The sequence below is a fragment of the Thalassophryne amazonica genome, chromosome 11 (assembly GCF_902500255.1).
Source record: "Thalassophryne amazonica chromosome 11, fThaAma1.1, whole genome shotgun sequence".
Classification (NCBI taxonomy): Eukaryota; Metazoa; Chordata; class Actinopteri; order Batrachoidiformes; family Batrachoididae; genus Thalassophryne; species Thalassophryne amazonica.
In genome coordinates, this window is record NC_047113.1 from 85503374 (window position 1) to 85529844 (window position 26471).

Sequence of the window (26471 nt, forward strand, 5' to 3'; positions counted from 1 at the left end):
TTCCTCCCACTTCCAAAGACATGGAGTTTAGATGAACTGATGACTTTAATTTGCCCACAGGTTTGTGTTTGTCTGTCTACATGTGGTCCTGCAATAGACTGGGGTCCTGTGCAGGTTGTGCCCCACCTCTCACCCCAAGAGCAATGTGATAGGTTCCAACCCCACATGACCCTTGATTGGAGTCAGCAGCTTTAATACATTTTGCACAGACATTGATACATACAAAAAGGGTTTTGTTTTTGTTTGTTTTTTTATGTGGCTTCATGAGTAAAACTTCTGACAGATTTTGTTCAGGATGTCACATACATAGTAAATGAAGGCGCATTGATCGAGTCGATAAACAGAAAGGTAACATTTTGGATCAGATCATAGCCAATAGTGCATGTGACCATTGTGTACTGTAATTAATGCAGCTAATCTTCTGCACACGGAGCCCATGAAATGTCAAATTTCCTGTTGACGAATGTCACTCCTCCCTCAAGACATTCTGCAACTGAACGAAGGTGCTCGATATCAGGATATAGGCGCGAACACCATAGCCGGCGCCACGAGGGGGCGTTTGGGGGCGACGCCCCCTCACGTCATTAACGTCGCCCCCTCGGATGTTAGAGTTATAAAAAAAATAAAAAAGAAAGAAAAAGAAATACTGGAAAATATAGCAAAATATTAGTTATTCACTAATAACAAATAAACCAAATTAATTAACTAAAGTAATTAATTTTAAAACAAACGGATATGGTGTGTGTCTGTGTTCAAAGGATTTGATAGGTTGAGGGTTGCACTTGTCAGTGCGGCAGAGGGCGGTGCGTTTCCAACACGTCGTGACGTCAGACGCGTCGCTTCGGAAGCGGCAAGGGGAGATTGCTATGTCACACTGGCTGTTTCCACAACCTGAATAAAGTTCAGCGATCACCATCTTGAATTTGTGTCGCCTGAACCACAAAAAACCTTTAAAAAACAGCAGTAGAACGATTCTCCCATCACTCTGCTGGGAGAAGCTTTTTTCAGCTACTTTTCGGAGTGACACCGACCGAGGGAGGACTGACGTCTTGGTGGGATATCGATCGAACTGTGACAGCGGCCGACCCGCACGGAGAAGCCGGCCTTCAGGCATCATCACTGGGCAGAGCGATCCAGGCCGCCGGGGTGATGGAGCAAACCCACTCAGTCCGAAATCTCACACTTTTTGGATATATGCGAAATCCCAGTTTTCCCAACGGAGTTTAGTTCTGCAGCTTTACTGAGGTGAGAATAATGTAAAAATAAAACGTGACGTTTACTGAACTGTGAAGGTTTAATGATCGGCTAACGTTAGCTTAGCCTTTTAGCACAGTTGATCTGAGTGAACACTTTTAATTTGTAAATGGTTCAGTCTTTTTTATTTTTACCAAATAAAGCTACAGCTTTTTTCAGACACCACAAAACCTCAACTTTAAATAACTTATTTTTTCGGGCGTTTTTTCCTTCGTTTTTTTTGCCGTTTTCCCCCCCTTTTTTTTATGTATAAACTGTTTTGTGTTTTTTTATATTTAAAGAAATATTTTTATTTGTCCCAATCAGGACCATTTGCTGTGCAGACAACCAAATTTCCATTGATGAGCTGAACACCATGAAGTCCAGTCGAAAAAAAACATCTCTACTTTTCAGCAACACCACCAGAGTTAAAAACTGCAGAAGAGACCTTCATCTGGTCCCGAGAATCCAGCAGAACACCTGCTTCTAAATAAAAGGCTCTTTCAACAGCAACTATTTTATTATTTTAAAAAAAGCTGTTTCATTTTATATTTTAACAATAAATGAACGGATCATTAAAAATGTCCACGAATCAAAGTCAAAAGACATTTGCACAAGTAGTGTTGTGAAAGTGTAGTGACACGGACCCACAACAGGGGGCGCAAATGAACGGTCAATAGATGAGCCAAAAAGTAACAATTTAATGTTGTGAAGGAGCACAACGAACATACAGACAATCTCAGAATATGATTACAGTCATTCCACAAAGGTGACATGTAGGCAGGCTCGAGGATAGAAGACGTCTGTCCTGAGAAGAGCCGGAACCACACGATTTCCGCCGCCACCGAACCTGGTGAATACTGGAGCCGCCAAGTCCCGAATTCCCAGGTGATCACCGTCTCCGACTGTCGGATCTGGTACTGCTGGCGAAGAGCAAAGACAGTCAAGTGTGGGTGTGTGTACACCCAGTAACAATTATGGTGGGAATGCCACCTCCACCTCTCACACAATATCCTGCTGAGTACCGCAGTGATTCCTCATGGAAAAAGAGTGCAGTCCAGCACTCAATCAGCTCCCGCAGACAGAGGATAACAGGTACTCCTGCAAAGACTCACAATATACAGATTGATGTGTAAAACACAAACGGCTGAGTATACTACCTTCAATGAAGTACGATATCTCGGCAACGAGGTGGAGATGACATCTGGTCTTTATGGAGTGAGATGATGTTGAGTAGATGGGTGACAGCTGTCAAGAGATAATGAGTGACAGCTGTCACCCCCGGCTGTGTCTGTGGCGGCAGCGCCCTCTCGTGCCTGAAGCCCGCACTTCAGGCAGGGCGCCCACTGGTGGTGGGCCAGCAGTACCTCCTCTTCAGGCGGCCCACACAACAGGACCCCCCCCCCTCAACGGGCACCTCCTGGCCGACCAGGCTTGTCCGGGTGACGGTGGTAGAAGTCGGCCAGGAGGGCCGGATCCAGGATGAAGCTCCGCTTCACCCAGGAGCGTTCTTCGGGTCCATACCCCTCCCAGTCCACCAAGTACTGGAACCCCCGGCCCATCCGACGGACGTCCAGGAGCTGGCGCACCATCCAAGCCGGCTCCCCGTCGATGATCCGAGCAGGAGGCGGCGCCGGTCCGGGAGAACAGAGGGGTGAGGTGTGGTGAGGCTTGATACGTGACACGTGAAAAACCGGATGGATCCGCAGTGAAGCCGGGAGTTGAAGCTTCACTGCGGCAGGACTGAGAACTTTGAGGATCTTGAATGGTCCGATATATCTGTCCTGAAGTTTCGGGGAGTCCACCTGGAGGGGGATGTCCTTTGTGGAAAGCCACACCTCCTGCCCGGGCTGGTAAGCAGGGGCCGGGGATCGCCGGCGGTCTGCATGGGTCTTCGCCCTCGTCTGGGCCTTCAACAAGGCAGAACGGGTGGAGCGCCACACCCGACGGCACTTCCGCAGGTGGGCCTGGACCGAGGGCACACCGACCTCTCCTTCCACCACGGGAAACAAGGGGGGCTGATACCCCAAACACACCTCAAATGGGGAGAGGCCGGTGGCAGAGGACACCTGGCTGTTATGCGCATACTCGATCCAGGCCAGATGTTTACTCCAGGCCGTCGGGTGTGCGGACGTCACACAGCGTAGAGCCTGCTCCAATTCCTGATTGGCCCGTTCTGCCTGTCCATTGGTCTGCGGATGATACCCGGACGAGAGGCTCACAGTAGCCCCCAGTTCCCGGCAGAAGCTCCTCCAGACATGTGAGGAGAACTGGGGACCACGATCTGAGACGATGTCGGTGGGTATCCCATGCAGACGGACGATGTGGTGGACCAGGAGGTCTCCTGTCTCCTGGGCTGTTGGGAGCTTCGGGAGGGCCACGAAGTGGGCCGCCTTGGAGAATCGGTCCACTATCGTGAAGATCGTGGTGTTGCCCTGGGACGGCGGGAGGCCCGTGACGAAATCCAGGCCGATGTGGGACCAGGGGCGATGAGGCACAGGCAACGGCTGGAGAAGTCCTTGGGACCTTTTATGGTCTGCCTTGCCCCTGGCACAGGTGGTGCAGGCCTGGATGTACTCCCGGACGTCGGCCTCCATAGACGCCCACCAGAAGCACTGCCGGACAACTGCCACGGTCCTTCGCACCCCTGGATGACAGGAGAGCTTGGAACCGTGACAGAAGTCCAAGACTGCAGCTCTGGCCTCTGGTGGGACGTACAACCGGTTCTTCGGACCTGTTCCTGGGTCCAGGCTCCGTGCCAGGGCCTCCCGGACGATCTTCTCCACGTCCCAGGTGAGGGTGGCCACGATAGTGGACTCAGGCAGGATGGGCTCCGGTGGATCCGACAGTGCAGTTTTGACCTCCTCTTCGTGTACCCGGGACAAGGCATCCGACCTCTGGTTCTTGGTCCCGGGGCGATAGGTGATCCGGAAGTCAAAACGCCCGAAGAACAGTGACCAGCGGGCTTGCCTGGGGTTCAGCCGCTTGGCGGTCCTGATATACTCCAGGTTCCGATGGTCAGTGAAAACCGTGAACGGCACAGACGCTCCCTCCAACAGGTGTCTCCACTCCTCAAGAGCCTCTTTCACCGCAAGGAGTTCTCGATTGCCGACGTCATAGTTCCGTTCAGCCGGGGTCAACCTGCGAGAAAAGTAGGCACACGGGTGAAGAACCTTATCGGTCTCTCCGCTCTGGGATAGCACGGCTCCTATCCCTGAGTCAGAGGCGTCCACTTCAACCACGAACTGGCGGCTAGGGTTGGGCTGCACCAAAACTGGCGCAGTAGAGAACCGTCATTTCAACTCCTTGAACGCGGCTTCGCACCGATCCGACCAGGTGAAGGGGACTTTTGGAGAGGTCACGGCTGTCAGGGGGCTAACTACCTGACTGTAGCCCTTAATGAACCTCGTATAGAAATTAGCGAAGCTGAGGAACTGTTGCAGCTTCCTACGGCTTGTTGGTTGGGGACAATCTCTCACCGCCGCAACCTTGGCCGGATCAGGGGCGACGGAGTTAGAGGAGATGATAAACCCCAGGAAGGACAAAGACGTGCGGTGAAACTCGCACTTCTAGCCCTTCACAAACAGTCAGTTCTCTAACAACCGCTGCAGGACCTGACGTACATGCTGGACATGAGTCTCAGGATCCGGAGAAAAGATGAGAATATCGTCCAGATATACGAAGACGAATCGGTGCAGGAAGTCCCGCAAGACGTCGTTAACCAAGGCTTGGAACGTCGCGGGGGCGTTGGTGAGGCCGAACGGCATGACCAGGTACTCAAAGTGACCTAACGGGGTGTTAAATGCCGTCTTCCATTCGTCTCCCTTCCGGATCCGAACCAGGTGATACGCATTTCTAAGATCCAGCTTAGTAAAGATTTTGGCTCCATGCAGGGGGGTGAACACGGAATCCAACAATGGCAACGGGTATCGGTTGTGAACCGTAATCTCATTCAGCCCCCTGTAATCAATGCATGGACGGAGTCCGCCATCTTTCTTGCCCACAAAAAAGAAACCTGCCCCCATCGGGGAGGTGGAGTTCCGGATCAGCCCGGCAGCTAATGAGTCCCGGATATAGGTCTCCATTGATTCGCGCTCAGGTCGTGAGAGGTTGTACAGCCTGCTGGACGGGAACTCAGCGCCTGGAACCAAATCAATGGCACAATCGTACGGACGGTGCGGGGGAAGGGTGAGTGCCAGATCCTTGCTGAAGACGTCAGCAAGATCGTGGTACTCAACCGGCACTGCTGTCAGATTGTGCGGGACTTTGACCTCCTCCTTAGCCTGTAAACCGGGAGGAACCGAGGATCCTAAACACACCCAATGGCAGGTTTCGCTCCACTGAACCACCACCCCAGACGGCCTACCTCCCTTGCCCATCTGCTGTCTAGCAAATTCCCCTCTGACCCCGTGTCCACCAGTGCTGGGGCTTGAAGGGTTAAATCCCCGCTCAGGAGTCCATGACGCTGGCCGAGATATCCTGTTGTGAAAGTGTAGTGACACGGACCCACAACAGGGGGCGCAAATGAACGGTCAATAGATGAGCCAAAAAGTAACAATTTAATGTTGTGAAGGAGCACAACGAACATACAGACAATCTCAGAATATGATTACAGTCATTCCACAAAGCTGACGTGTGGGCAGGCTCGAGGATAGAAGACGTCTGTCCTGAGAAGAGCCGGAACCACATGATTTCCGCCGCCACCGAACCTGGTGAATACTGGAGCCGCCAAGTCCCGAATTCCCAGGTGATCACCGTCCCCGACTTTCTGATCTGGTACTGCTGGCGAAGAGCAAAGACAGTCAAGTGTGGGTGTGTGTACACCCAGTAACAATTATGGTGGGAATGCCACCTCCACCTCTCACACAATATCCTGCTGAGTACCGCAGTGATTCCTCAGGGAAAAAGAGTGCAGTCCAGCACTCAATCAGCTCCCGCAGACAGAGGATAACAGGTACTCCTGCAAAGACTCACAATATACAGATTGATGTGTAAAACACAAACGGCTGAGTATACTACCTTCAATGAAGTACGATATCTCGGCAACGAGGTGGAGATGACGTCTGGTCTTTATGGAGTGAGATGATGTTGAGTAGATGGGTGACAGCTGTCAAGAGATAATGAGTGACAGCTGTCACCCCCGGCTGTGTCTGTGGCGGCAGCGCCCTCTCGTGCCTGAAGCCCGCACTTCAGGCAGGGCGCCCACTGGTGGTGGGCCAGCAGTACCTCCTCTTCAGGCGGCCCACACAACAAGTAGAAGCTCTCCACTTACTGTGCTCAAATTCATATTTTAGAAATGACTCTGTCCTGATAACATTAAAGGCAATTACATATTTTGACGAAATTACAAGTTTAAATGACTATAAAAAAATTCATCATGAGGTTTATGTCACAGAAATCCTACTTTACAATCACACTGTAGTCATTGTTAAATTATTTCCTTTTGCATTTATAATAAACATTTGTATTTATTTAGTGTTTGTTTTTCTGGTTGAAATGAGATATACATAATCTACCAGACTTAAAAAATATACAAGTTTCCATGTTATTTTATTTGTCTAAAAATAAATGTCTGAGGTTCCTTATGTTAAACAAGAAATTATCTAATATGAAATAACAGGTGGTTTTAATTTACCGATAAAAGGTTTCTAAAGAACCATTTATTGATTTCTTTACCTATTTTAATTACAAGTGTTCTAAACTTTTAACAGTAATCAGAAATTTTGAGGTAACAAACAACAACAAAAAAACATTTCCAATGATTTTTCTTCAGAAAACTGCTCTCTAAATGAGCAGTCCTGTCACACGTTAATGTTTTGTACAGATCAGTGGTTTCTGCACCAATCAGATTGGTCCGATCCATTTTGTACAGATCAGTGGTTTCTGCACCAATCGGATTGGTCCGATCCATTTTGTACAGCTCAGTGGTTTCTGCCACGAGTCTTCCGTGTTTTGGCCCGACGCGTCGGTCCTATTGGACAACACGAAGGTACGTCACAGCTCAGAGTGTCGAAAGTTGGCACACCTCATCTCGACAGAACACTGGCTCTGTGTGGTATGCAGGAGATCACTTGACCGAGGGTCTATACGTTCAAATAATAATTAAAAAATACTGTCATCACTCTTTACTCTTAGTCAGTCTCTTACAACAGTGCAGCCTAAATACACGAGCTTTCCAGGAGTGCACCCAATTCATTATGCACGCTCAGAGGCACGTCTCCTCCGGTGCGCACTTTTTTTGTGGGGGGGGGGGGGGACCCCGCCCCCTGTGATAAACTCATCGCCCCCTTAATATTTTTTTTCTGGCGCCGGGCCTGGCGAACACAATGATCAAGAACATCCCATAAGTGTTCTATGGGTGTGTCGCACGTCCTCCCTGTGTCACAGAAACACCTCCTTAACCAGCTGATAGCCACCTCATGAACATCTACACATCTGTCAGTGTTCCATCAAACCAGCATATCAATGGCGTGTTTACAAAGAGGTTCAGTGAGGTGTAAAAGCAACAGATTTCATATTTTATCATTTGGTTTTATAGGCCCCTCATAACCCAACAAAATCTCCACTTGCAATTATTTCCCACACAGAGTCATTGCTCAAAACAGGCCACACCTCCATTATTTTGTCCAGGTGCTCGCCAGCAACCGAGGTCATGTCTGTGTGCAAACGCATGTTCCGCGACTTAAATCTCATTTATAAACTGCATCTGTGTTGTAGCCTTATTTGCCTCCTGACTTTTTGTAGAAAAACTTGGTTCTTGTTGTTCAGTATACAGTACAATAAGAATGTAGATTTTGTGCCACACTTGATTTATTTATTTACTCTTAGATCGACACTCTGCAAGATGCACAGAAGTAAAATCCACTCTTTTCTTGGCCTGCTGCCACCGTGACCTCATCCTGGATAAAAAGCAGAACATCAGCCTGACAGTTACTGTTTGTCTTTGGATAATCGGTGCAGGATAGTTCCTGTAGTATCCCAACAAAGTACGGATTCTGTTTTTAAATATGGGGACTAAAGCACAGCAAGCTTCCGGGTGACTCCCACAGAGGGAACGCTGCTTTGACATGTCACAGCTGTCAGACTCCTGCAAACCAGAGGACCAGCAGATGCCTGAACTTTAAGTATTTTACAAGCTTCAGTTTGAGGTTTAGAGCGTTTCACATTAGGCGCATTAAGGTTGATGATGCTCTTTGAGGACCTTCCTGAATAAATCTCTTCATGGGATGTTTCTGCTCACTTGTGAAGCGATGCCTGCGGCATGGACCGCCTGGTGCCCTTTTTCTGGTTACTGCTTGTTGCTACGGCTTCTGGTGAGGTCACTAAGTACCCATAATGCCATGCATAGGCTGACGACCAGCAGACGCTGAGAATTAAAGATGCTTCAGTAACAATGCTGGAGGCTGTAAATACGCAGTGAAATATAATTCGTGCACAAGAAAACAAGAGTGAGCTCATCTTTTTCTAGCAGTAAGGATTTAAGGTTAAATTACACCAAATTTTCACGAGGCCCATTTAAGAGAGAGGGCGGATTTTAAAATGGTACGAATATTTCATGAGGTGAAAGCTGGATCAAACCATTCAAAAGCCTCATTGAATGCTTTGTTCCAGCTTTCACCTCATTAAATATTCGTTCCATTGAAAGAATGTAAAAACATTCATTATTTGTTTTATATAACGGCTAAAACAGATCCTTGTCATTTGATATTTTATTAATTTGTAAACAACAGAAAAGGGACTTACATTTTGGTGTTCCACTGTAATGTGTAGTCCAGTGATGCTGTGCACTGACTTCAGACTTCAATAAAAAAAAGTCTTTGTGTAGTTCCTCTAAATCAAAATCACCTCGTTTTTCATGTGAACAGCTCTTCATGCATCCAGACGGTTTACAGCGGAGTGGATTTTGTGTGTGTGTGTGTGTATATATGCTACAAGAATTAGCAGCATCAGTTAGCTAAATCAAATCATTGTGTCGTCAACCCCCCCACCCCCCCCACCCCATGCGCGTGTGCACACACACGCAACCGGGTCAGTCGACTGTGTAAGTCCTCAGTGCAGCAAAAAAAAAAAAAAAAAAAAAAAAAAATCTTGTCAGAAATGAGCCCAGGTTTTCATTCTTTCTTCCTGGTAACAGCCTCCAGACAGCACAGTGGATTAGTTTTGTGTGTGCGTGTCTTACAAGCAGCGTCAGTTAGCTCAATCAAATTATGTCTCGAGAGAGTTGTTCTCCCCCACGCGTGCACACATGCAACCTGGTCGGCATTTTTGCGTGCATGAACTCCCTAAAAAAGACTGTGTACATCCTCAGTGCGCGTGCACGCGTGTGTTGTGTGTATGCACACACGCGTGCACGTGCATGCGCATGCATGTGTGGGCGCGCGTGTGTGCGCGATCATGCGCGCACATGTGCTGCGTGATCACGTGTACGCGTGTGCATGAGGACGTGTGCATCTGTGTGTGTGTGTGTGTGTGTGCATGCAGAGTGCAAAGGTACAAAACGTATGGAACCAAATTTGCACTCTAAATGCAATGTAATACAAATGGGGTGAATTAATCCATGTCATGTGACATACAAAGCACCAATCAATTTACAAGGATCCACTCAGCCGTTATATAATAAATTATATATTAATGCTGTAGTTTAACACTGTGCTCCATTTGGATAATAAATAGCAAAATCCAAAATAGCCACCACATCACTTTGGAATATCTTCAAAATTCTTTGTCTTTACTTCCATGTGTCAGCCGGACACAAATGAAGTGCTGTTTTCTCTGTTTTCTTATACTCTAAATCTGTTTGATCCACACTTACATTAAAACAAAAAAGGGGGAGTCGGGGAGGTTGGGATGAAATCTAGTTTTTCTTTTTCTGTGTTTTTTTTTTTTTATAGCTAAGGTTAGATCTTACTCATGTGGAGCACCTTGAGGCAGCTTTAATGTGATTTGGCTCTATATAAATGTATTTAATAGAATTTTCCAGAGTATAAGTTGCACCTGATAAAAACGTCTTTTGAAGAGGAAAAACCCATAATAAGTCACACTGGAGTGTAAATCTATTATGAGCTCTTAAATTTAGGATTTTTGTGCATTGTTGTAGTGTACTTATATGATTGGCATTTATTCTTTGATTATTCAAGCTTATTTTGTTTACTGCTTTGATTCCTGGGAAAGTCAGATATAAATATTCATAATTATTTTTAATATTAACCAATTTGTCATTTTTCGGAATACAAGTCAAAAGGAAAGTAGTAAAAAAAAGTGACTTCCACTCTGGAAAAGACAATATATATGAAACAATGCCTTTGCAAACTTTTTATGCATTCACCATGAAATACAATTGAAATGACATTTTTTTCACACAGCTGCCCCACTTTAAATTACATTTTTTTTTCTTGCCATGTCCTTATAAATTTGCTATTTATTCCATGCATTTTGTGAATCTAAACTCTGCCTGAATGTTACCTGGATCATGAGGCAGAGATACAGGATAAATTGTAACAGCCTGTCCGCCCAAAACACGGGCAGCATCTCCAAGATGCTGTCTACCCTTTGCACGGAAGGACAAGCGGTCATGGACACAGAGTCCAATGCCACCCCCAAAAAGACAGTCTGTTGTGTTGGAATCAAATTGCTCTTGGGCAGATTCACATGCAGTCCCAACTGGCCCACGTAGGTGAGGACAGTCTGAGTGTCCGGAACAGCTTGGGCGTAAGTGGGGAGCACAGACCAGCCAGTTGTCCAGGTATGTTAAAATCCTTAGACCCTTCGCCTGTAGCAGAGCTAGAGCAGTCGTGACACACCTTGAGAACACCCTGGGAGACAGGGAGAGGCCGAAGGGAAGGACACGAAATTGGTAATGGCGTCCCTGAAACGCGAAGCGCAGGAAGAGCTGGTGACATGCGACAATCGGTACATGAAAATACGTGTATTGAAGTGAACCAAACGGTGGGAGATATCGCCTGCAGCATCTCTCTCGTTTTTAGCATGCGGAATGGCAGCTTATTTAAAAATACATTGAGACCTCTCAAGTCTAAAATCGGGTGAAGATTGCCAGTCTTTTTCAGAACCAGGAAATACCTGGAATACCCCCCCCCCCCCCCCCCCCCCGCCCGGGATACAGCAGGGGGTCGACAGGCACAATCACACCCTTGTCCAGCAGGGTCAAGAGTTCTGACTCAAGTGCCTTGACATGACCTGGGTCGTGAAGAGTGGTCTATTTGATTGGGCCAGAGACAGGTGGCCGATGAGCTGGTGTAAAATACCCCACTGTCAGCAGCAAGGCGTCACCTACACAACCTGCAGCCCTTAGAAGGCTGGGAGGGAGACAGGTGGATGGGGCTCCACAAGGTGGTCTGGGGGCCTATGCCCTACCCACACCACTCTGAGCTTGGGCGTAAGTCACGCGTCACCCAGGAGGTGCAACCGGGGCCAGGGGGACCACAGGCCCCTGATGAGTACTGCAACGAGGCAAAGGGGCCTCCCAGTACTGTCCGGTACTGTGGGGGAGCGCCTATGAAGGCCAACAAGTTGGAGCCTAGTGCGGGCAGCCTGGGCAGTATGCTCCAACACATCAGTCGCAGCAGAGCCAAATAGTGCCCCTGGGACGACAGGAACAATTCTCAGGGTCCTCCGACAGGGGTCTGATAGAGGAGACTGGGACAAAAATGGGAGAGTGAGTTCCCAAAATGCCCCGTATGGGCACCAGTATTGTACGCCCTACATAAGAGTTTGTCCGTAACATGACACTGGGAGTTAGGGCATTGAGGATTAGTCCAAAGTGCCTCATCAGGGGACACAATCAGGGAAGCTATAGCCGGCTCCACAGAGAGCCCAGGCCATACTGTGGCACATCTTATGTGGACGTAAGAGCCCTGCCATCTGATGTCAATTGCAGCAGGGCCTTAGTATCCGTCCAACACGTATGCAGCTGCCGAACATAGTCCGCAGACGGGGGAACAGCAAAAGCAGGAACAGTCACCTGACACGCAAAAAACCCGCTATCAGAAGCATCAGGTGCCCATGGAGCGTCCAAATCCAGGCGGCAGAAAGCTGCTCGAATAACAGAGGGGTGCAGCGCTACATCATCCACAACAATCCCACGAAGACAGGAAGAGGCTCGAGAGTCAGACCCAGAAGCCCTCGTATCTACCTTGGCACAGTCTGGACTAAAGAAATTGTCAGACGCCACCACAGACAAGACGTCCTCTTCACACAGGGATGCCGAATCTTGGTCAGCGGAAGAGCTTGTAGGTATAGTAGAAATGCCACCATCAGGCCGCGGCTGTGCAGTACAGATAAGGGTCCTCATGTGGGCTAACTCCGAGGTCAGAAAATCCACCCTGTCAGCCAGGTTAACATCAGGCGCACTCATCCTGAGCCTCTTAGACTGTGTCGCAGAGAGAGTAGCAGTAGTGGGACGCTTCATTGGCTGATCAGCAGGCAACGGTTGTGACTCACCACATGAGTCAAGTGCAGCAAGGCAAGCTGCCCACACTTCCAGAGGCATGATGAAACAAATAGGGCAAGCCTCCCCAGACATGCACTGATGAAGGTGCTCAACACCCAGACACAAGGGACACAGATCATGCCCATCATCCTCCTGGAGGGATGCAAAACAGTCCCGACAACCCAGCAGCTCCAGCATAGTGTGGGTCGGAGAGTCAGGTTGAGCTGTGTACACCACCAGTGACTCGAAACATATAAACAAACAAAGCCGTTAATGGCCGTTATATAGTTTAAATGTGTGGACAAGGAAAAAATGGAGCAGGATGAAGGCAGCTGCTCCTAACTAGTATGGTAACAAAAAGCAAAGCTGGGATAGGCCGCTATAATAACAAAATGGAGCAGGACGAAGCCGACTGCTCAGGTCAAGAAATAAAATGAAATAGCAAAACTGGGGATGGCCTCAGAATACGCCAACTGCCTGTAACCAGCAAATCCACAGGAACAAAGAGTGAAACCAGGGGCAGTCACAAGCAATGAAAATGGAGCAGGACGAAACCGGCTGCTCAGAGAAAGGTAAAGTTAAATAGCAGAACACGGGACGGCTGCTATAACAAAGCAGGACACGTCAACTGCTCAAAACCAGCAAAACCATAAGAAACAAAAGGCGAAAGCGGGAACGATCGCAGTGAATGAAAATGGAGCAGGATAATTCAACTGCTTGTAATCAGAATTATCACAATAAACAAAAGCAGAGCCAAACGGCCGCAGTAAAGCAATAAACTCTTGCAATGCAGAGCTGCACGAAGTCAGCTGTTTGCAACAAATATGTAAGAATTGACAAAAGCGAAGCCAGAAAATGACCGCTATGGTCTAATTGAAAACCGGTGCAGTAAAATGCGCATGCAATCAGCAACGCCACTTATACAAAAACAAAGCCGAGAACAGCCCGCAATCAAAACGGAGCAGGTAAAGTTGGCCGCAACATTACCTGCAACCACAAACACAAAAGCGAATTAAAAACTGAGCTAAACACACCAAAACAGGAGCTGTACGAAGAAAGCTGCTCGAATTAAACAACAATAATAATCAGCGATAACAAAAGTGGAGTCAAATATGACTGCTCAACCACAAGACAAGTAAAATAAGATTCACCCGTTTGGTGGAAAAACACAGGGATGATACACGACACGACACACTCGGCGTCACACATGCACAGCACACGCTTGTGCAGCCTTTGAAGGGCGAAGCACGCAACTTCAACTCGTAAGTCACAAGGTTCAAAGCGACAAGCGAAGAAATATACAATACGAGGTATCTTATAAAACTAACCGGCAGTTTTATAAAAAAAAAAAAAAAAAAACTATATGGATTTGAATGACATGCGATTACAGCAATCATGCTTGAACCCTTGTGCGCAGGCGTGAGTTTTTTCACGCGTGTCGGTGATGTCATTTCCCTGTGGGCAGGCTTTGAGTGAGCACTGGTCCAGCCCTCTTGGCTGAATTCCTTTGTCTGAGACGCTGCTCGAGACGGCGCGCGTTGCTTTATCAAACTTTTTTCAGGACCTGTGAGGAATATCCGAGTGGACACTATTCGAGAAATTCAGCTGGTTTTCTGTGAAAAGTTTAATGGCTGATGAGAGATTATGGGGTGTTTCTGTCGCTTTAAGGACTTCCCATGGAGCGGGACGTCGCCTGGCTGTTTCGAGCTGAAATCATCCTAATTTAAGGCTCTGTTGACCCAGGATGTCGTCAGAGAACAGAGAAGATTCAGAAGAGGCCGGCATGAGGACTTTATGCGGACATTCCACTGTTAAAGGTCATTTTGTAATGAAAGCACGTGCGCGCAAATTCGCCGAGTCATTTCCGTGACGCCGTCGCAAATGTGTGTGCGCCGCGAGAGGAAAAACACCTCCGTGTTGAAAACCATTTGTAAAATTCAGGCGGTTTTTGATGGCTTTCAACAAGTGAGTAACTGAGAAATTGTTTAACAGCTTGGGCATGTTCCAACTTGCCCGTTAAGGTTTCCAACGGAGGTGTTTTTCCTGTCGCGACCCCCCGCGGTCAGGTGCGGCCCGACATGCGACTCTGCCCGCACGTTCTTTCATTACAAAATGACCTTTAACAGTGGAATGTCCGCATAAACTCCTCATGCCGACTTCTTCTGAAAGTTCTCTGTTCTCTGATGACTTACTGGGTGAACAGAACCTGAAATGTGGAAGTTTTCAACTTGAAACAGCGAGACGCTGCCGCCTCAGAGCGCAGATGGCTGTCAGGCGCCGTGGGCCGTGCTTAAAGCGACAAAAAAATAATAAGGTTGGATATTTTTCTAATAGACCTCGTATGTCGCGAAAAACTCTCCATGCTGCATCAACTCGAAACCTGCGAGTCGAGAAAGGAAAAGGGACTGAGGGACTTTGTTTATATTTATTCTTGACCTGCTTTCACACAAAGGTGATCATGCAGTGTGTATGCACCGCCTCTGGCAGTCAGGAAAGATGAAATAGAACAGGATTTTAATTTGAAACTGTCAACAAACAAACAAACATTAGAAATGACAGGAAACAGCTCAACACTGGACAAACTTCTGCTTCTTTTGTACCATTTATTGGCAGTTGGAAAACCAGTTTAGTGACCCATTACCGCCACCAACTGGACTGTGGTGTGGAGCAGGAGATTGTGCAGAAAGTAAAACAAACAATACAAAAAATCTATAAACAGATTCTTTTAAGAACTTAATGATGTCGTTGCATGATTTGACTGATAATTTAATGCAGCAGGAAGCAGAAGAAAGAGTTTGCATTTTAAAAACGGGTCCAAACCAGTTAATTGGCAGCAGGTGAGCATGTAAATTAGAGGGGGGGGGGGGGGTGCGTTCAGGAGCTGTGGGAAATCAGGGTTAAAAGCAGTGAAGTATGCGAGATACCATCTGACATTCAAAAACCAGGATCCATTACAGGAGGGTGTGTGCGTGCGTGTGTGTGTGTGTGTGTCTGTCTTTGATTCCCCCCTCATTGTGGAATATATGAATGATTGTCTTAACATCCATCTGTCCATCAAAGTTGGACCAATACCCAATAAATTAAATCAATAAATGAAGCTACAGTTTTCAAATTTCAAATTTTTAAACAATGTTTGTGAAGTTGTTACTGAAGCTCAACATTCCTGAATTTGACGGTAAACAAGTTCACATGTTCACAAAAAATGCAGTTATACATACAAATGTATGTGGGGGAGGGGATGGTCTAGTAGTTAAGTGTTGGGCTTGAGACCAGACGATCAAGACCCTTGGGCAAGGTCCATAATCCCCTAGTTGCTCCCGGTGTGTAATGAGCACCTTGTATGGCAGCAGACTGACGTCGGGGTGATTATTAAAGTGCTTTGAACTCTTTAATACTGCAGATGGAAAAGCGCTATATAAATGCAGCCCATTTACCATTTGTGTGCATACATTCGTACGTCGTTGTGTTTGTACCAGCCCAGTCTCTCAGTTTTTGTGACATCATAATGGAATACACCACATTTTCGTGCCGCGGTTAAATTTAGTTCACTGTTTTTAAACATAACCACAAGCCGCCAACCCCCTCCGTGGTGCCATCACAAAATCATTTCTGTCACAAAAATGTAACACATTTTATGATGCCATCTCGAACTGGCGTGAGACTGAATTGGTATGTATGTATGTACATACAGATGTCCGTACACATGCATCTTCAGTCTCATCCTTTTTCCATCACAACAGATAACGGGGGAACCTTCTCTGTGCAGGAAGGGTCAATGTACTGCATTCATATAGCGCTTTTTCCTTCTGCATCAGAAGCTCAAAGCGCTTTACAATGATGCCTCACATTCACACAGACACATTCACACACCGACATCAGGGCGCTGCAATGGAAGTCGTTACACACCAGGAGAAACTTGCGGATTTTCCAGTCTGGTTGGGTTTTGAACTGAGGAGCCTCTGGTTTGAAGTCCAACACTTAACCACTACACCATCACCTACCAGGGTATGTAGTTTAAGGACCCTGGGACCGGAAGGGTCCACTGGTCCTAACCCCTATATATTATTTGATGGTATATATTAAAACCCCAAACTGATTTTAATGTTCACAAATAAATGTTATGCTTTCAAATAGCTAACAAACAACATCCAGTTTTGTTCTATTTACAAAAATAAAAGATATGATTCTGTTGACATACACCATTAATATAAATATGTTGAACTGAAAATCAACAAATAATGGTAATTCACCACAATGAAACGTTTTTTAATTGTCATTCTTTTGTAACATTATTTAACCTCCTTTAGTGCAACATATAGCTAGTGGACCCTATAGGACTAGTGGACCCTAGGACTAGTGGAATGTAGGACTAGTGGGAAGTTTCCCTCTGTGCAATGTGGCGTGGGAGGGAAAAGTGACATGACCTCAAAACTTCAACACAAACAACAGGACTCTTCTGATGATTTTACGTGCATGTACCACATTGTCGCGATACATTTCATTATGAGTAATGAAGAGGCCAAATTCAGTACTTTTTATGCACCGTGAGCAATATGTTTGTTAATGCTCGCGCCAGCATTACCAAGACCATGTCTTCTAATTAATTTGACAAATGTAATCTTGTCATTGCTGTCATTATACTGGTTCACTGGGAATGATCGACATCATAGAATATTCATGTCATGTGTGTAATACGCTGCAGAGGGTTTGTGCCTGAACGGTTTCATCTTGAAATCACAAACATTATCTTTGGCATTCATCAGCCTGTTTAATAACTGCAGTATTCTTATTGCAGGTCCTTTCTGCATTTATGGTCACATGATCGACAGCGCAGCAGGCCAGATGCCGGTGATGGAGGAGCTTGTCAGTGAGAGGTAAATCAGCTGTAATGCTGTTGCTGTGATGACCCTCTAATGCTTAAATGAATGAGAGTGGAGTATATGACAGCATGCACACGACGGGTATAATCTCCAGAGTGGAAGCTCCTTCTGTAGCTCTGCTCTCCATACATCACTTTAAAGATCGAGGATCAGTTGATCCTGGTCATGCCAGTGCATGTTGTCCCATAATTCTTTCCCCCCCAAAAAGAGCAGCTCAAACAAATTAATGATCCACAATAATATAGTGACATGATTTAAGCCCACAGCAGGTGTATGTAAACTTATTATCACAACTGCAACTGATGAACGGCATTCATACCATCACAACACTGTCACTGCTGCAGAACCTTTAATGAGAAACAATGTCAACAGGTTGAAAACATTTAATTAAAATCACCAGTAAAATGTTTCTTAGCATCAGGATCAGCCAAAATATTTCATTTCTTCAATGACAAAAAGCCCACAAAGTAGTTTTTGGCTCCACAGAAAGAGAAATTAAAGAAACAGAAACATCAAAAACTGGTAATATATCATGAGAAAATAATTAATTTCCGTAAGTGTTTCGGAGCTGAGCTCAGACAGCGGCAGCAGCACCATTTATATTCTGTTTTTTGTTTTGTTTTTCCTTTTTTTAATTTTTGAGTCCAAGTCCACAAACAGATGCCACAGAATAATGAGATGTTGATGCTGGTGAAAGCAATAAGAGAATACGCTCATCATCAGCAGCAGCCTGCTGATTTTATTGTGTGTCTGGATGCTTCTTTTTATTGATGTGCACAAGCTGGTTTTTTGTTGTGGAACATATTTTATCCAGAGTAACGGCAGAATTTTAGAATAATGGAGCCTGAGCAGTCTGAAGAGGAAAAAAGTAACTGATCGGCCTGATTTATTGTTATAATATTTTTACTGTCTGGATACTGTCGTTATTTCACCAACAGCCATTTCTTTCAGTGGCATGATGGCTTAGTGGTTAGCACTGGTACCTCACAGAAAGAAGGTTGTGGGATTGCTTCCTGCCCTTTTGGGGTGGGGGTCCTGTGAGCTGGTGATGGAGGGAAGACAAAAAAAAAAAACAACAAAAAAAACAACATGGACTATTTTTACAGTGAAAATATTATTTTAACTGTCTGCTAAAATGTTTGCTATCAAAATAACAAACACATGTCCTTCAAAAGTGACCAGTTTCTGTGTTAATTTGATGGACTTTAGTGCACACTGTGATTTTGACAAATTTCTATTCCTAGGCTTTTCAAAAGCCTAAGCAGGTAGGCATCTGTTTCTAGGCATGAGCCCTGTAAAATAAAGTGAATGAATGATGTTTGTGAACATGTTAACTCATAAACATTAAATCATTTGTACCTGAGTGAACTCAAAATGACATAATGATGATAAACTAATGAGACATTTTAATTTGGATGCACTAAAAAAGAAATCCAAAAAGAAAGTTTTATTTGCAGATATAATATCTCATTGGTCTATCTGCCAACTACTGCACACTGCCACCTGCTGGATTGTTGGTGGATGCTGGATGAATGATGGACATTAGGAGTGGGTGTGGCTGAACTTAACTGTAGCTTGTTTACCACCTGCAGGGCATGGCTGGGACTGCTGTAGGGAATAAAGTTTTAATATCACATGCATGAAAATAAGTTTATCAAATTGTGTGTAGGAAAGGTTCTAAATTTTGAAATACAAACAGAATTTAGTATGTGTGTCAGTACATAAAAAAAAAAAAAATCTGTATTCATCAAACAGGCACATGGCAGTCACACACCTATCTTTAAGTATCAGATGAGCTATCAGCCGTGCTCGTGCACGTTCATTGTCATTTGCATTCAGAAGCACTGTAATTTCAACATACAGTGAGGAAAATACGAGGTCTATTAGAAAAGTATCCAACCTTATTATTTTTTTCAAAAACCATAGGGATTTGAATCACGTGTGATTACATCAGACATGTGTTGAACCCTCGTGGGCATGCAAGAGTTTTTTCACGCCTGTCGGTTACGTCATTCGCCTGTGGGCAGTCTTTGAGTGAGGAGTGGCCCACCCTCTCGTCGTTTTTTTCATTGTTTAGGAATGGCTCAGAGACTGCTGCTTTGTTTGATCAGAATTTTTTCAAAAACTGTAAGGCACAACTGAGTGACACCATTCGATAATTCAGCTGGTTTTCAGTAAAAATTTTAACGGCTGATGAGAGATTTTGGTCTGGTAGTGTCGCTGTAAGGACGGCCCACGGTGCCTGACGGCGATCTGCGCTTCGAGGCGGCAGCTTCTCGCCATTTCAAGTTGAAAACTTCCACATTTCAGGCTCTGTTGACCAGTAAGTCGTCAGAGAACAGAGAACTTTCAGAAGAAGTCGGCATGAGGAGTTTATTCGGTCATTCCATTGTTAACATGCGTGAAAGAACGTGCGGGCAGAGTCGCATGTCGGGCCGGACCCGACCACGGGGGGTCGCGACAGGAAAAACACCTCCGTTGGAAACCTTAACGGGCAAGTTGGAACATGCCCAAGCTGTTAAACAATTTCTCAGTTACTCACTTGTTGAAAGCCATCAAAGCCGCCTGAATTTTACAAATGGTTTTCAACACGGAGGTGTTTTTCCTGTCGCGGCACACGACACGGAAACGACTCGGCGAATTTGCACGCACGTCTTTCATTACCAAATGTCCTTAAACAGTGGAATGTCCGCATGTCTTCTGAATCTTCTCTGTTCTCTCACGACGTCCTGGGTGAATTAAGCCTTAAATTAGGATGTTTTCAGGTCGAAACAGGCTGACGACGGCGCCTGGAAGTGCTGCGCGACGTCCCGCTCGGTGGGAAGTCCTTACAGCGACAGAAACACCCCATAATCTCTCATCAGCCGTTAAACCTTTCACCGAAAACCATCTTAATTTCTTGAATAGTGTCCACTCGGATATTCCTCACAGGTCCAGAAAAAATTTTGATAAAGCAACGCGCACCGTCTCGAGCAGCGTGTGAAACAAAGGAATTCAGCCGAGAGGGCTGGACCACATCTCACTCAAGGCCTGCCCACAGGGAAATGATGTCACCAACACGCGTGAAAAAACTCATGCATGCGCACGAGGGTTCAAGCATGATTGGTGTAATCGCACGTCATTCAAATCCATATAGTTAAAAAAAAAAATAAAAGTGTCGGTTTCTTATCTAATAGACCTCGTAAGTATTTAAACACCCTGCGGTTTTGCAAGTTCTTCCACTTAGAAATCGTGGAGGGGTCTCAAATTTTCATCTTCGGTGCATGTCCACTATGAGAGACATAATCTAAAAAAAAAATCTGGAAATCACACTGTATGATTTTAATAATTTATTTGTATGTTACTGCTGCAAATAAGTATTTGAACCCCTACCAACCAGCAAGAATTCTGGCTCTCACAGACCTGTTAATTTTTCTTTAAGACGCCCTCTTATTCTGCAATCTTTGCCTGTATTAATTGCACCTGTTTGAACTTGTTACCTGTATAAAAGACACCTGTTCACACACTCATTCAATCACACTCCAACCTGTCCACCATAGCCAAGACCAAAGAGCTGTCTAAGGACACCAGGGACAAAACTGTAGACCTGCACAAGGCTGGGATGGACTACAGGACAACAGGCAAGCAGCTTGGTAGAAGACAACATCTGTTATGATTATTTATTAGAAAGTGGAAGAAACACAAGATGACTGTCAATTTCCCTCGGTCTGGGATTCCATGCAAGATCTCACTTTGTGGGGTAAGGATGATTCTGAGAAAGCTCAGAACTACACAGGAGGACCTGGTCAATGACCTGAAGAGAGCTGGGACCACAGTCACAAAGATTACTTCAGTAACACATGATGCTGTCATGGTTTAAAATCCTGCAGGGCAGCAATGTCCCCCTGCTCAAGCCAGCACATGTCCAGGCCCGTTTGAAGTTCACCAGTGACAATCTGGGTGATCCAGAGGAGGCATGGGAGAAGGTCATGTGGTCATGTATTGTGAGATTTTGGCAAACAACCTCCTTCCCTCAGTAAGAGCAATGAAGATGGGTCATGGCTGGGTCTTCCAGCATGACAATGACCCCAAACACACAGCCAGGGCAACTAAGAAGGGGCTCTGTAAGAAGCATTTCAGGGTCCTGGAGTGGCCTGGCCAGTCTCCAGACCTGAACTCAATAGAAAATCTTTGCAGGGAGCTGAAACTCCAAACCTGAAGATCTAGAGAAGATCTGTATGGAGGAGTGGACCAAAATCCCTGCTGCAGTGTGTGCAAGCCTGGTGAAAAACTACAGGAAACATTTGACCTCTGTAATTGCAAACAAAGGCTACTGTACCAAATATTAACATTGATTTTAACAGGTGTTCAAATACTTATTTGCAGCAGTAACACAAATAAATGATTAAAAAATCATAAATTGTGATTTCCGGATTTGTTTTTTTTTTTAGATTATGTCTCTCACAGTGGACATGCACCTAAGATGAAAATTTCAGACCCCTCCATAATTTATAAGTGGGAGAACTTGCAAAAATCACAGGGTGTTCAAATACTTATTTTCCTCACTGTATACGTCAACAAACATAAATTTCTTACTTGTGTTCATCAATAATGGAATAAGAAGGCAAAGAAAATAAACTTCCAAAAGGGAGATCGAGGTGCTTGTGTGGTCACATCAGTGACACAACATTTTGTTTTTTTAAATGTCAGTGTAGTTAATGGCAACACGAGATGGCAATGATGAGTCCAACAGTCGTATTGAACCCAAACATCTATAATGACCTTTCACTTATGGTGTCATGCTGCTTCTTATTTTAGATGTCACAATCACTTATGGATGTAACCTTATCAAGCTCACCACAAGAACCAGAGAATAATTAGAAAATGATTTGTTGTTACAGTTGCCCCAGATGTCAAGTTAGGGATTGGTTTGCTTCCTACCAGTAGCCATGTAACCCAGTACCGCATGAGTCAGAGTGTCGGCAAGTAAACCAGCAACCCCATCTAGGCTTTAGACTAGATGTGGAGGGTGAGACTGGAGATTCTGGTGGAATTAAATAAAATATCCATCTGAAGGGTCATTGCCAGATGGTGCATGGTGACCTGTACCTCCATAAGATTGGCGACAACGTTTCTATTATCTAGTCAGTCGCTGCAACAAGAATTGGGTCCAGTCTGTCTTGGTTTGCTGTGGCCACTGAATTTGTCAGTAACTGCCAAGAATGTGCTGTTCATCTGTGCAAAAGCTAGCAGTACTGTAAATATTTGCAAGCGGTTTCATGAAAAGGTCGAAAGGGGTGTCCCAGAATCTTTTGTACTCCTGTGATGTCACCGTGCTGCCATCCTTATTAAGATACATAAAAACTCTCCTTAAAAATAACGTGGGAATATTTTTAATGTAAAATTCCAGGAGGCCATCTATTTGCTTGGTGCTGTGTCCTAACGTGCTAATCGGGGTGGAAACCAAAAGCTGCTGTTCGGTTCACACAGGTGCCTTTTGTTGGTTTTGACACCAGTGAGGCTGCACGCCTGTTTCTAGCTCTGTGTCATTACTAATTGTTTACATATTAAATGAAGGAAATGGATATGGTTGACGTTGCATTTTGTTATGGCAGCAGTACCTTGTACTTGTAGTTTCCTTGTTCTGTTGCCCACAAACATCTTCTTCCTCAGGTGCACACAGTAATCATGCACTCTGAGATTGCAGAGCACATGTCGGGACGTAAGGTTTTACAACATCTACTAAGTAGGATAATATCTGATCTCTACCAGGAGATGCTGTGTGTAGGCAAGATCATCGCTGTGTGTATATTTAGCGGAAGTGATGGTCTAGTGGTTAAGTGTTGGGCAGACCATTTGAGATATACTTTATTGATCTCACAGTGGAGAAATTATGTTTACACTCCAGTTACCTCAGACAGCAATTAGTCCACAATTATTACTTGTTTACCATAATAATGGCACACATCAGAATTAAAAACAGCACATACACATTTGACATTGTTTATGTGCACTAAGTTTGAACAAGTCCGTCATCAGAATTGGGGCAAATGGGTGAAGGCCACATAGCAACCCTGAGATGTGCCACCGTCAGCTTGGGGGAAAGATTGTGGGCTGCAGCTAAAACTGCACCGCCCCCGCCGAAGGGGAAAGGAATGACATTAGCCAGCGCTGAAAAGGGGAGTGTTGATGGGGGATAGGAGACGGGTGGGGGGAGGGAATGGAGCATGCTTAAGTCCTGTGAAAAGCAGTTTATTGTCTTTGTGAGTTGAGATAAGAAGCAGCCAATGTTCCCCAGGCCAAAAAAACAAAAAACTAAAAAATTCCTCTGGAGGAAAACAGTTGGGCAATTTGACCTTCAGGCTTGATAAGCCTGTAATGTTATGGTTTGAGCAGTGAAAAACACTTTTTAACAGTTCCACTTGCACAACCAAATCCCAATTATGAATTAAGAATTTCCCAATTATGAATTAAGAATATTCACCAGCCTCTGAAATCTTCAACTTCTGCTCCAAGATGTCATCCAATTTGTATCTGAGTTCAAGAGTCATCGCAGTCTGAGAATGCACTGCCTTGCCAACCTCGTTAATCATGACAGACAAGTGAGGGGCTGTGGTTCTTGATGCCGCCGTCTTGCCAATTTTCCGGTAGATCAGGGCAGCACATAAGCCAAAAGTACCAGCCCTGCTACCATAAGACCAAAAATGAATAAATCCTCGACGTCCTCAACGGAGAAAGGCGTCAAGCACGCCACACGCCAAGAACTCCAGGAGTCGAGAACATAGCCCACAAGATGCATCCCATCTGAGCAGGTAGGATCTCCGGTCCTGACCTTCTTGTAGAAAAAATGGTGTCAAAAGCTGAGACCAGCTGATCAATTCAATTCCATGGTTAATCCAATAGTAGTTCAATAGATCCAGAATCCAATACAATTTGAGGAATTTACAGTCTGGTGAAGTAGGGACTTGAAGGTTAAAACAGAGAACAGAGATAAGGGAGAGTGGAGGAGATGCGACCGCCCTCGTCGGAGCCCCAAGCTTATTTACCATTTATATTTACACATATTTCTAAGTACAAGTTGGTAAGTTCCATACTTTGTGTTGAAATGTGTGTACACAGTTTAGGCACAAATCTGTGCATATAATGGTTGATAACTGAGGGTCCAGCTGTGGTTGAAGGTGCTTGTAGCTTAAATGAGCTTGTTTGTTGGTTTCTTTTATTTGCAAAGCCTAGGTCTGCTGCTTGCACAGGATTTCTTTTCAGATCCAATATGCTGAGGTAGACGATGTAAATAACAATATCTTTGTCAAAATACTACAGACCAGAGAGTGGATTCAGACAGAAAGATGCAGATGGTTGCATAAACAGAAGTAGAATAAAAGTGGAGTGCAGAAAGTCATGAATTCGCAGATGGTTGCATAAACAGAAGTAGAATAAAAGTGGAGTGCAGAAAGTCATGAATTCGCAGATGGTTAAAAACAGAGACAGACTACAAATACAAATGTAGAACTGCAGGCAAAATCTGATACATGAATGAAAATAAAATGCAGCAGTAAATGGAATATTTTTTTTCAGATATCTTGTGCTAAAAACCATAATTTTCCTTTGAGTTAAAGGGCAGTGGAACTGCAGCAGGTAACAGATGCATATGAATAAAAGCACAGTCATCCAAGCGCGTCTGATAGACACGTGGTTTCACCCAGTTTTGGGCCGTGATGCTCTGAATGAGCCACAGTCTGTCGGCTCCCATCAGCGTTCTCAGAGTGTCCAACCTGTCGTCTCTTTTCCCCATCAAGTATTTATACTCAACAAAAATATAAACGCAACACTTTTGGTTTTGCTCCCATTTTGTATGAGATGAACTCAAAGATCTAAAACTTTTTCCACATACACAATATCAGCATTTCCCTCAAATATTGTTCACAAACCAGTCGAAATCTGTGATAGTGAGCACTTCTCCTTTGCTGAGATAATCCATCCCACCTCACAGGTGTGCCATATCAAGATGCTGATTAGACACAATGATTAGTGCACAGGTGTGCCTTAGACTGCCCACAATAAAAGGCCACTCTGAAAGGTGCAGTTTTGTTTTATTGGGGGGGATACCAGTCAGTATCTGGTGTGACCACCATTTGCCTCATGCAGTGCAACACATCTCCTTCGCATCATCCGTGAAGAGAACACCTCTCCAACGTGCCAAACGCCAGTGAATGTGAGCATTTGCCCACTCAAGTCGGTTACGAAGATGAACTGGAGTCAGGTCGAGACCCCGATGAGGACGACGAGCATGCAGATGAGCTTCCCTGAGACGGTTTCTGACAGTTTGTGCAGAAATTCTTTGGTTATGCAAACCGATTGTTTCAGCAGCTGTCCGAGTCAGTCGATCTTGGAGGTAAACATGCTGGATGTGGAGGTCCTGGGCTGGTGTGGTTACACATGGGCTGCGGTTGTGAGGCTGGTTGGATGTACTGCCCAATTCTCTGAAACGTCTTTGGAGATGGCTTATGGTAGAGAAATGAACATTCAATATACGAGCAACAGCTCTGGTTGACATTCCTGCTGTCAGCATGCCAATTGCACGCTCCCTCAAATCTTGCGACATCTGTGGCATTGTGCTGTGTGATAAAACTGCACCTTTCAGAGTGGCCTTTTATTGTGGGCAGTCTAAGGCACACCTGTGCACTAATCATGGTGTCTAATCAGCATCTTGATATGGCACACCTGTGAGGTGGGATGGATTATCTCAGCAAAGGAGAAGTGCTCACTATCACAGATTTAGACTGGTTTGTGAACAATATTTGAGGGAAATGGTGATATTGTGTATGTGGAAAAAGTTTTAGATCTTTGAGTTCATCTCATACAAAATGGGAGCAAAACCAAAAGTGTTGCGTTTATATTTTTGTTGAGTATAGTTTGAAGCTTCGGGACAGAAT

General features: G+C 45.2%; 1 protein-coding gene across 1 annotated transcript in view; it reads left to right on the forward strand.

Moving 5' to 3' along the window:
* Positions 1–17378: 17378 nt before the first annotated feature.
* Positions 17379–26471, forward strand: part of htr4 (5-hydroxytryptamine receptor 4) — a 133506-nt gene continuing 124413 nt past the window's right edge. The window contains exon 1 of the mRNA XM_034182321.1: positions 17379–17553. Coding sequence (XP_034038212.1) covers positions 17498–17553 — 56 coding nt within the window. The 5' untranslated portion in view covers positions 17379–17497. The remainder of the gene's footprint in view (positions 17554–26471) is intronic.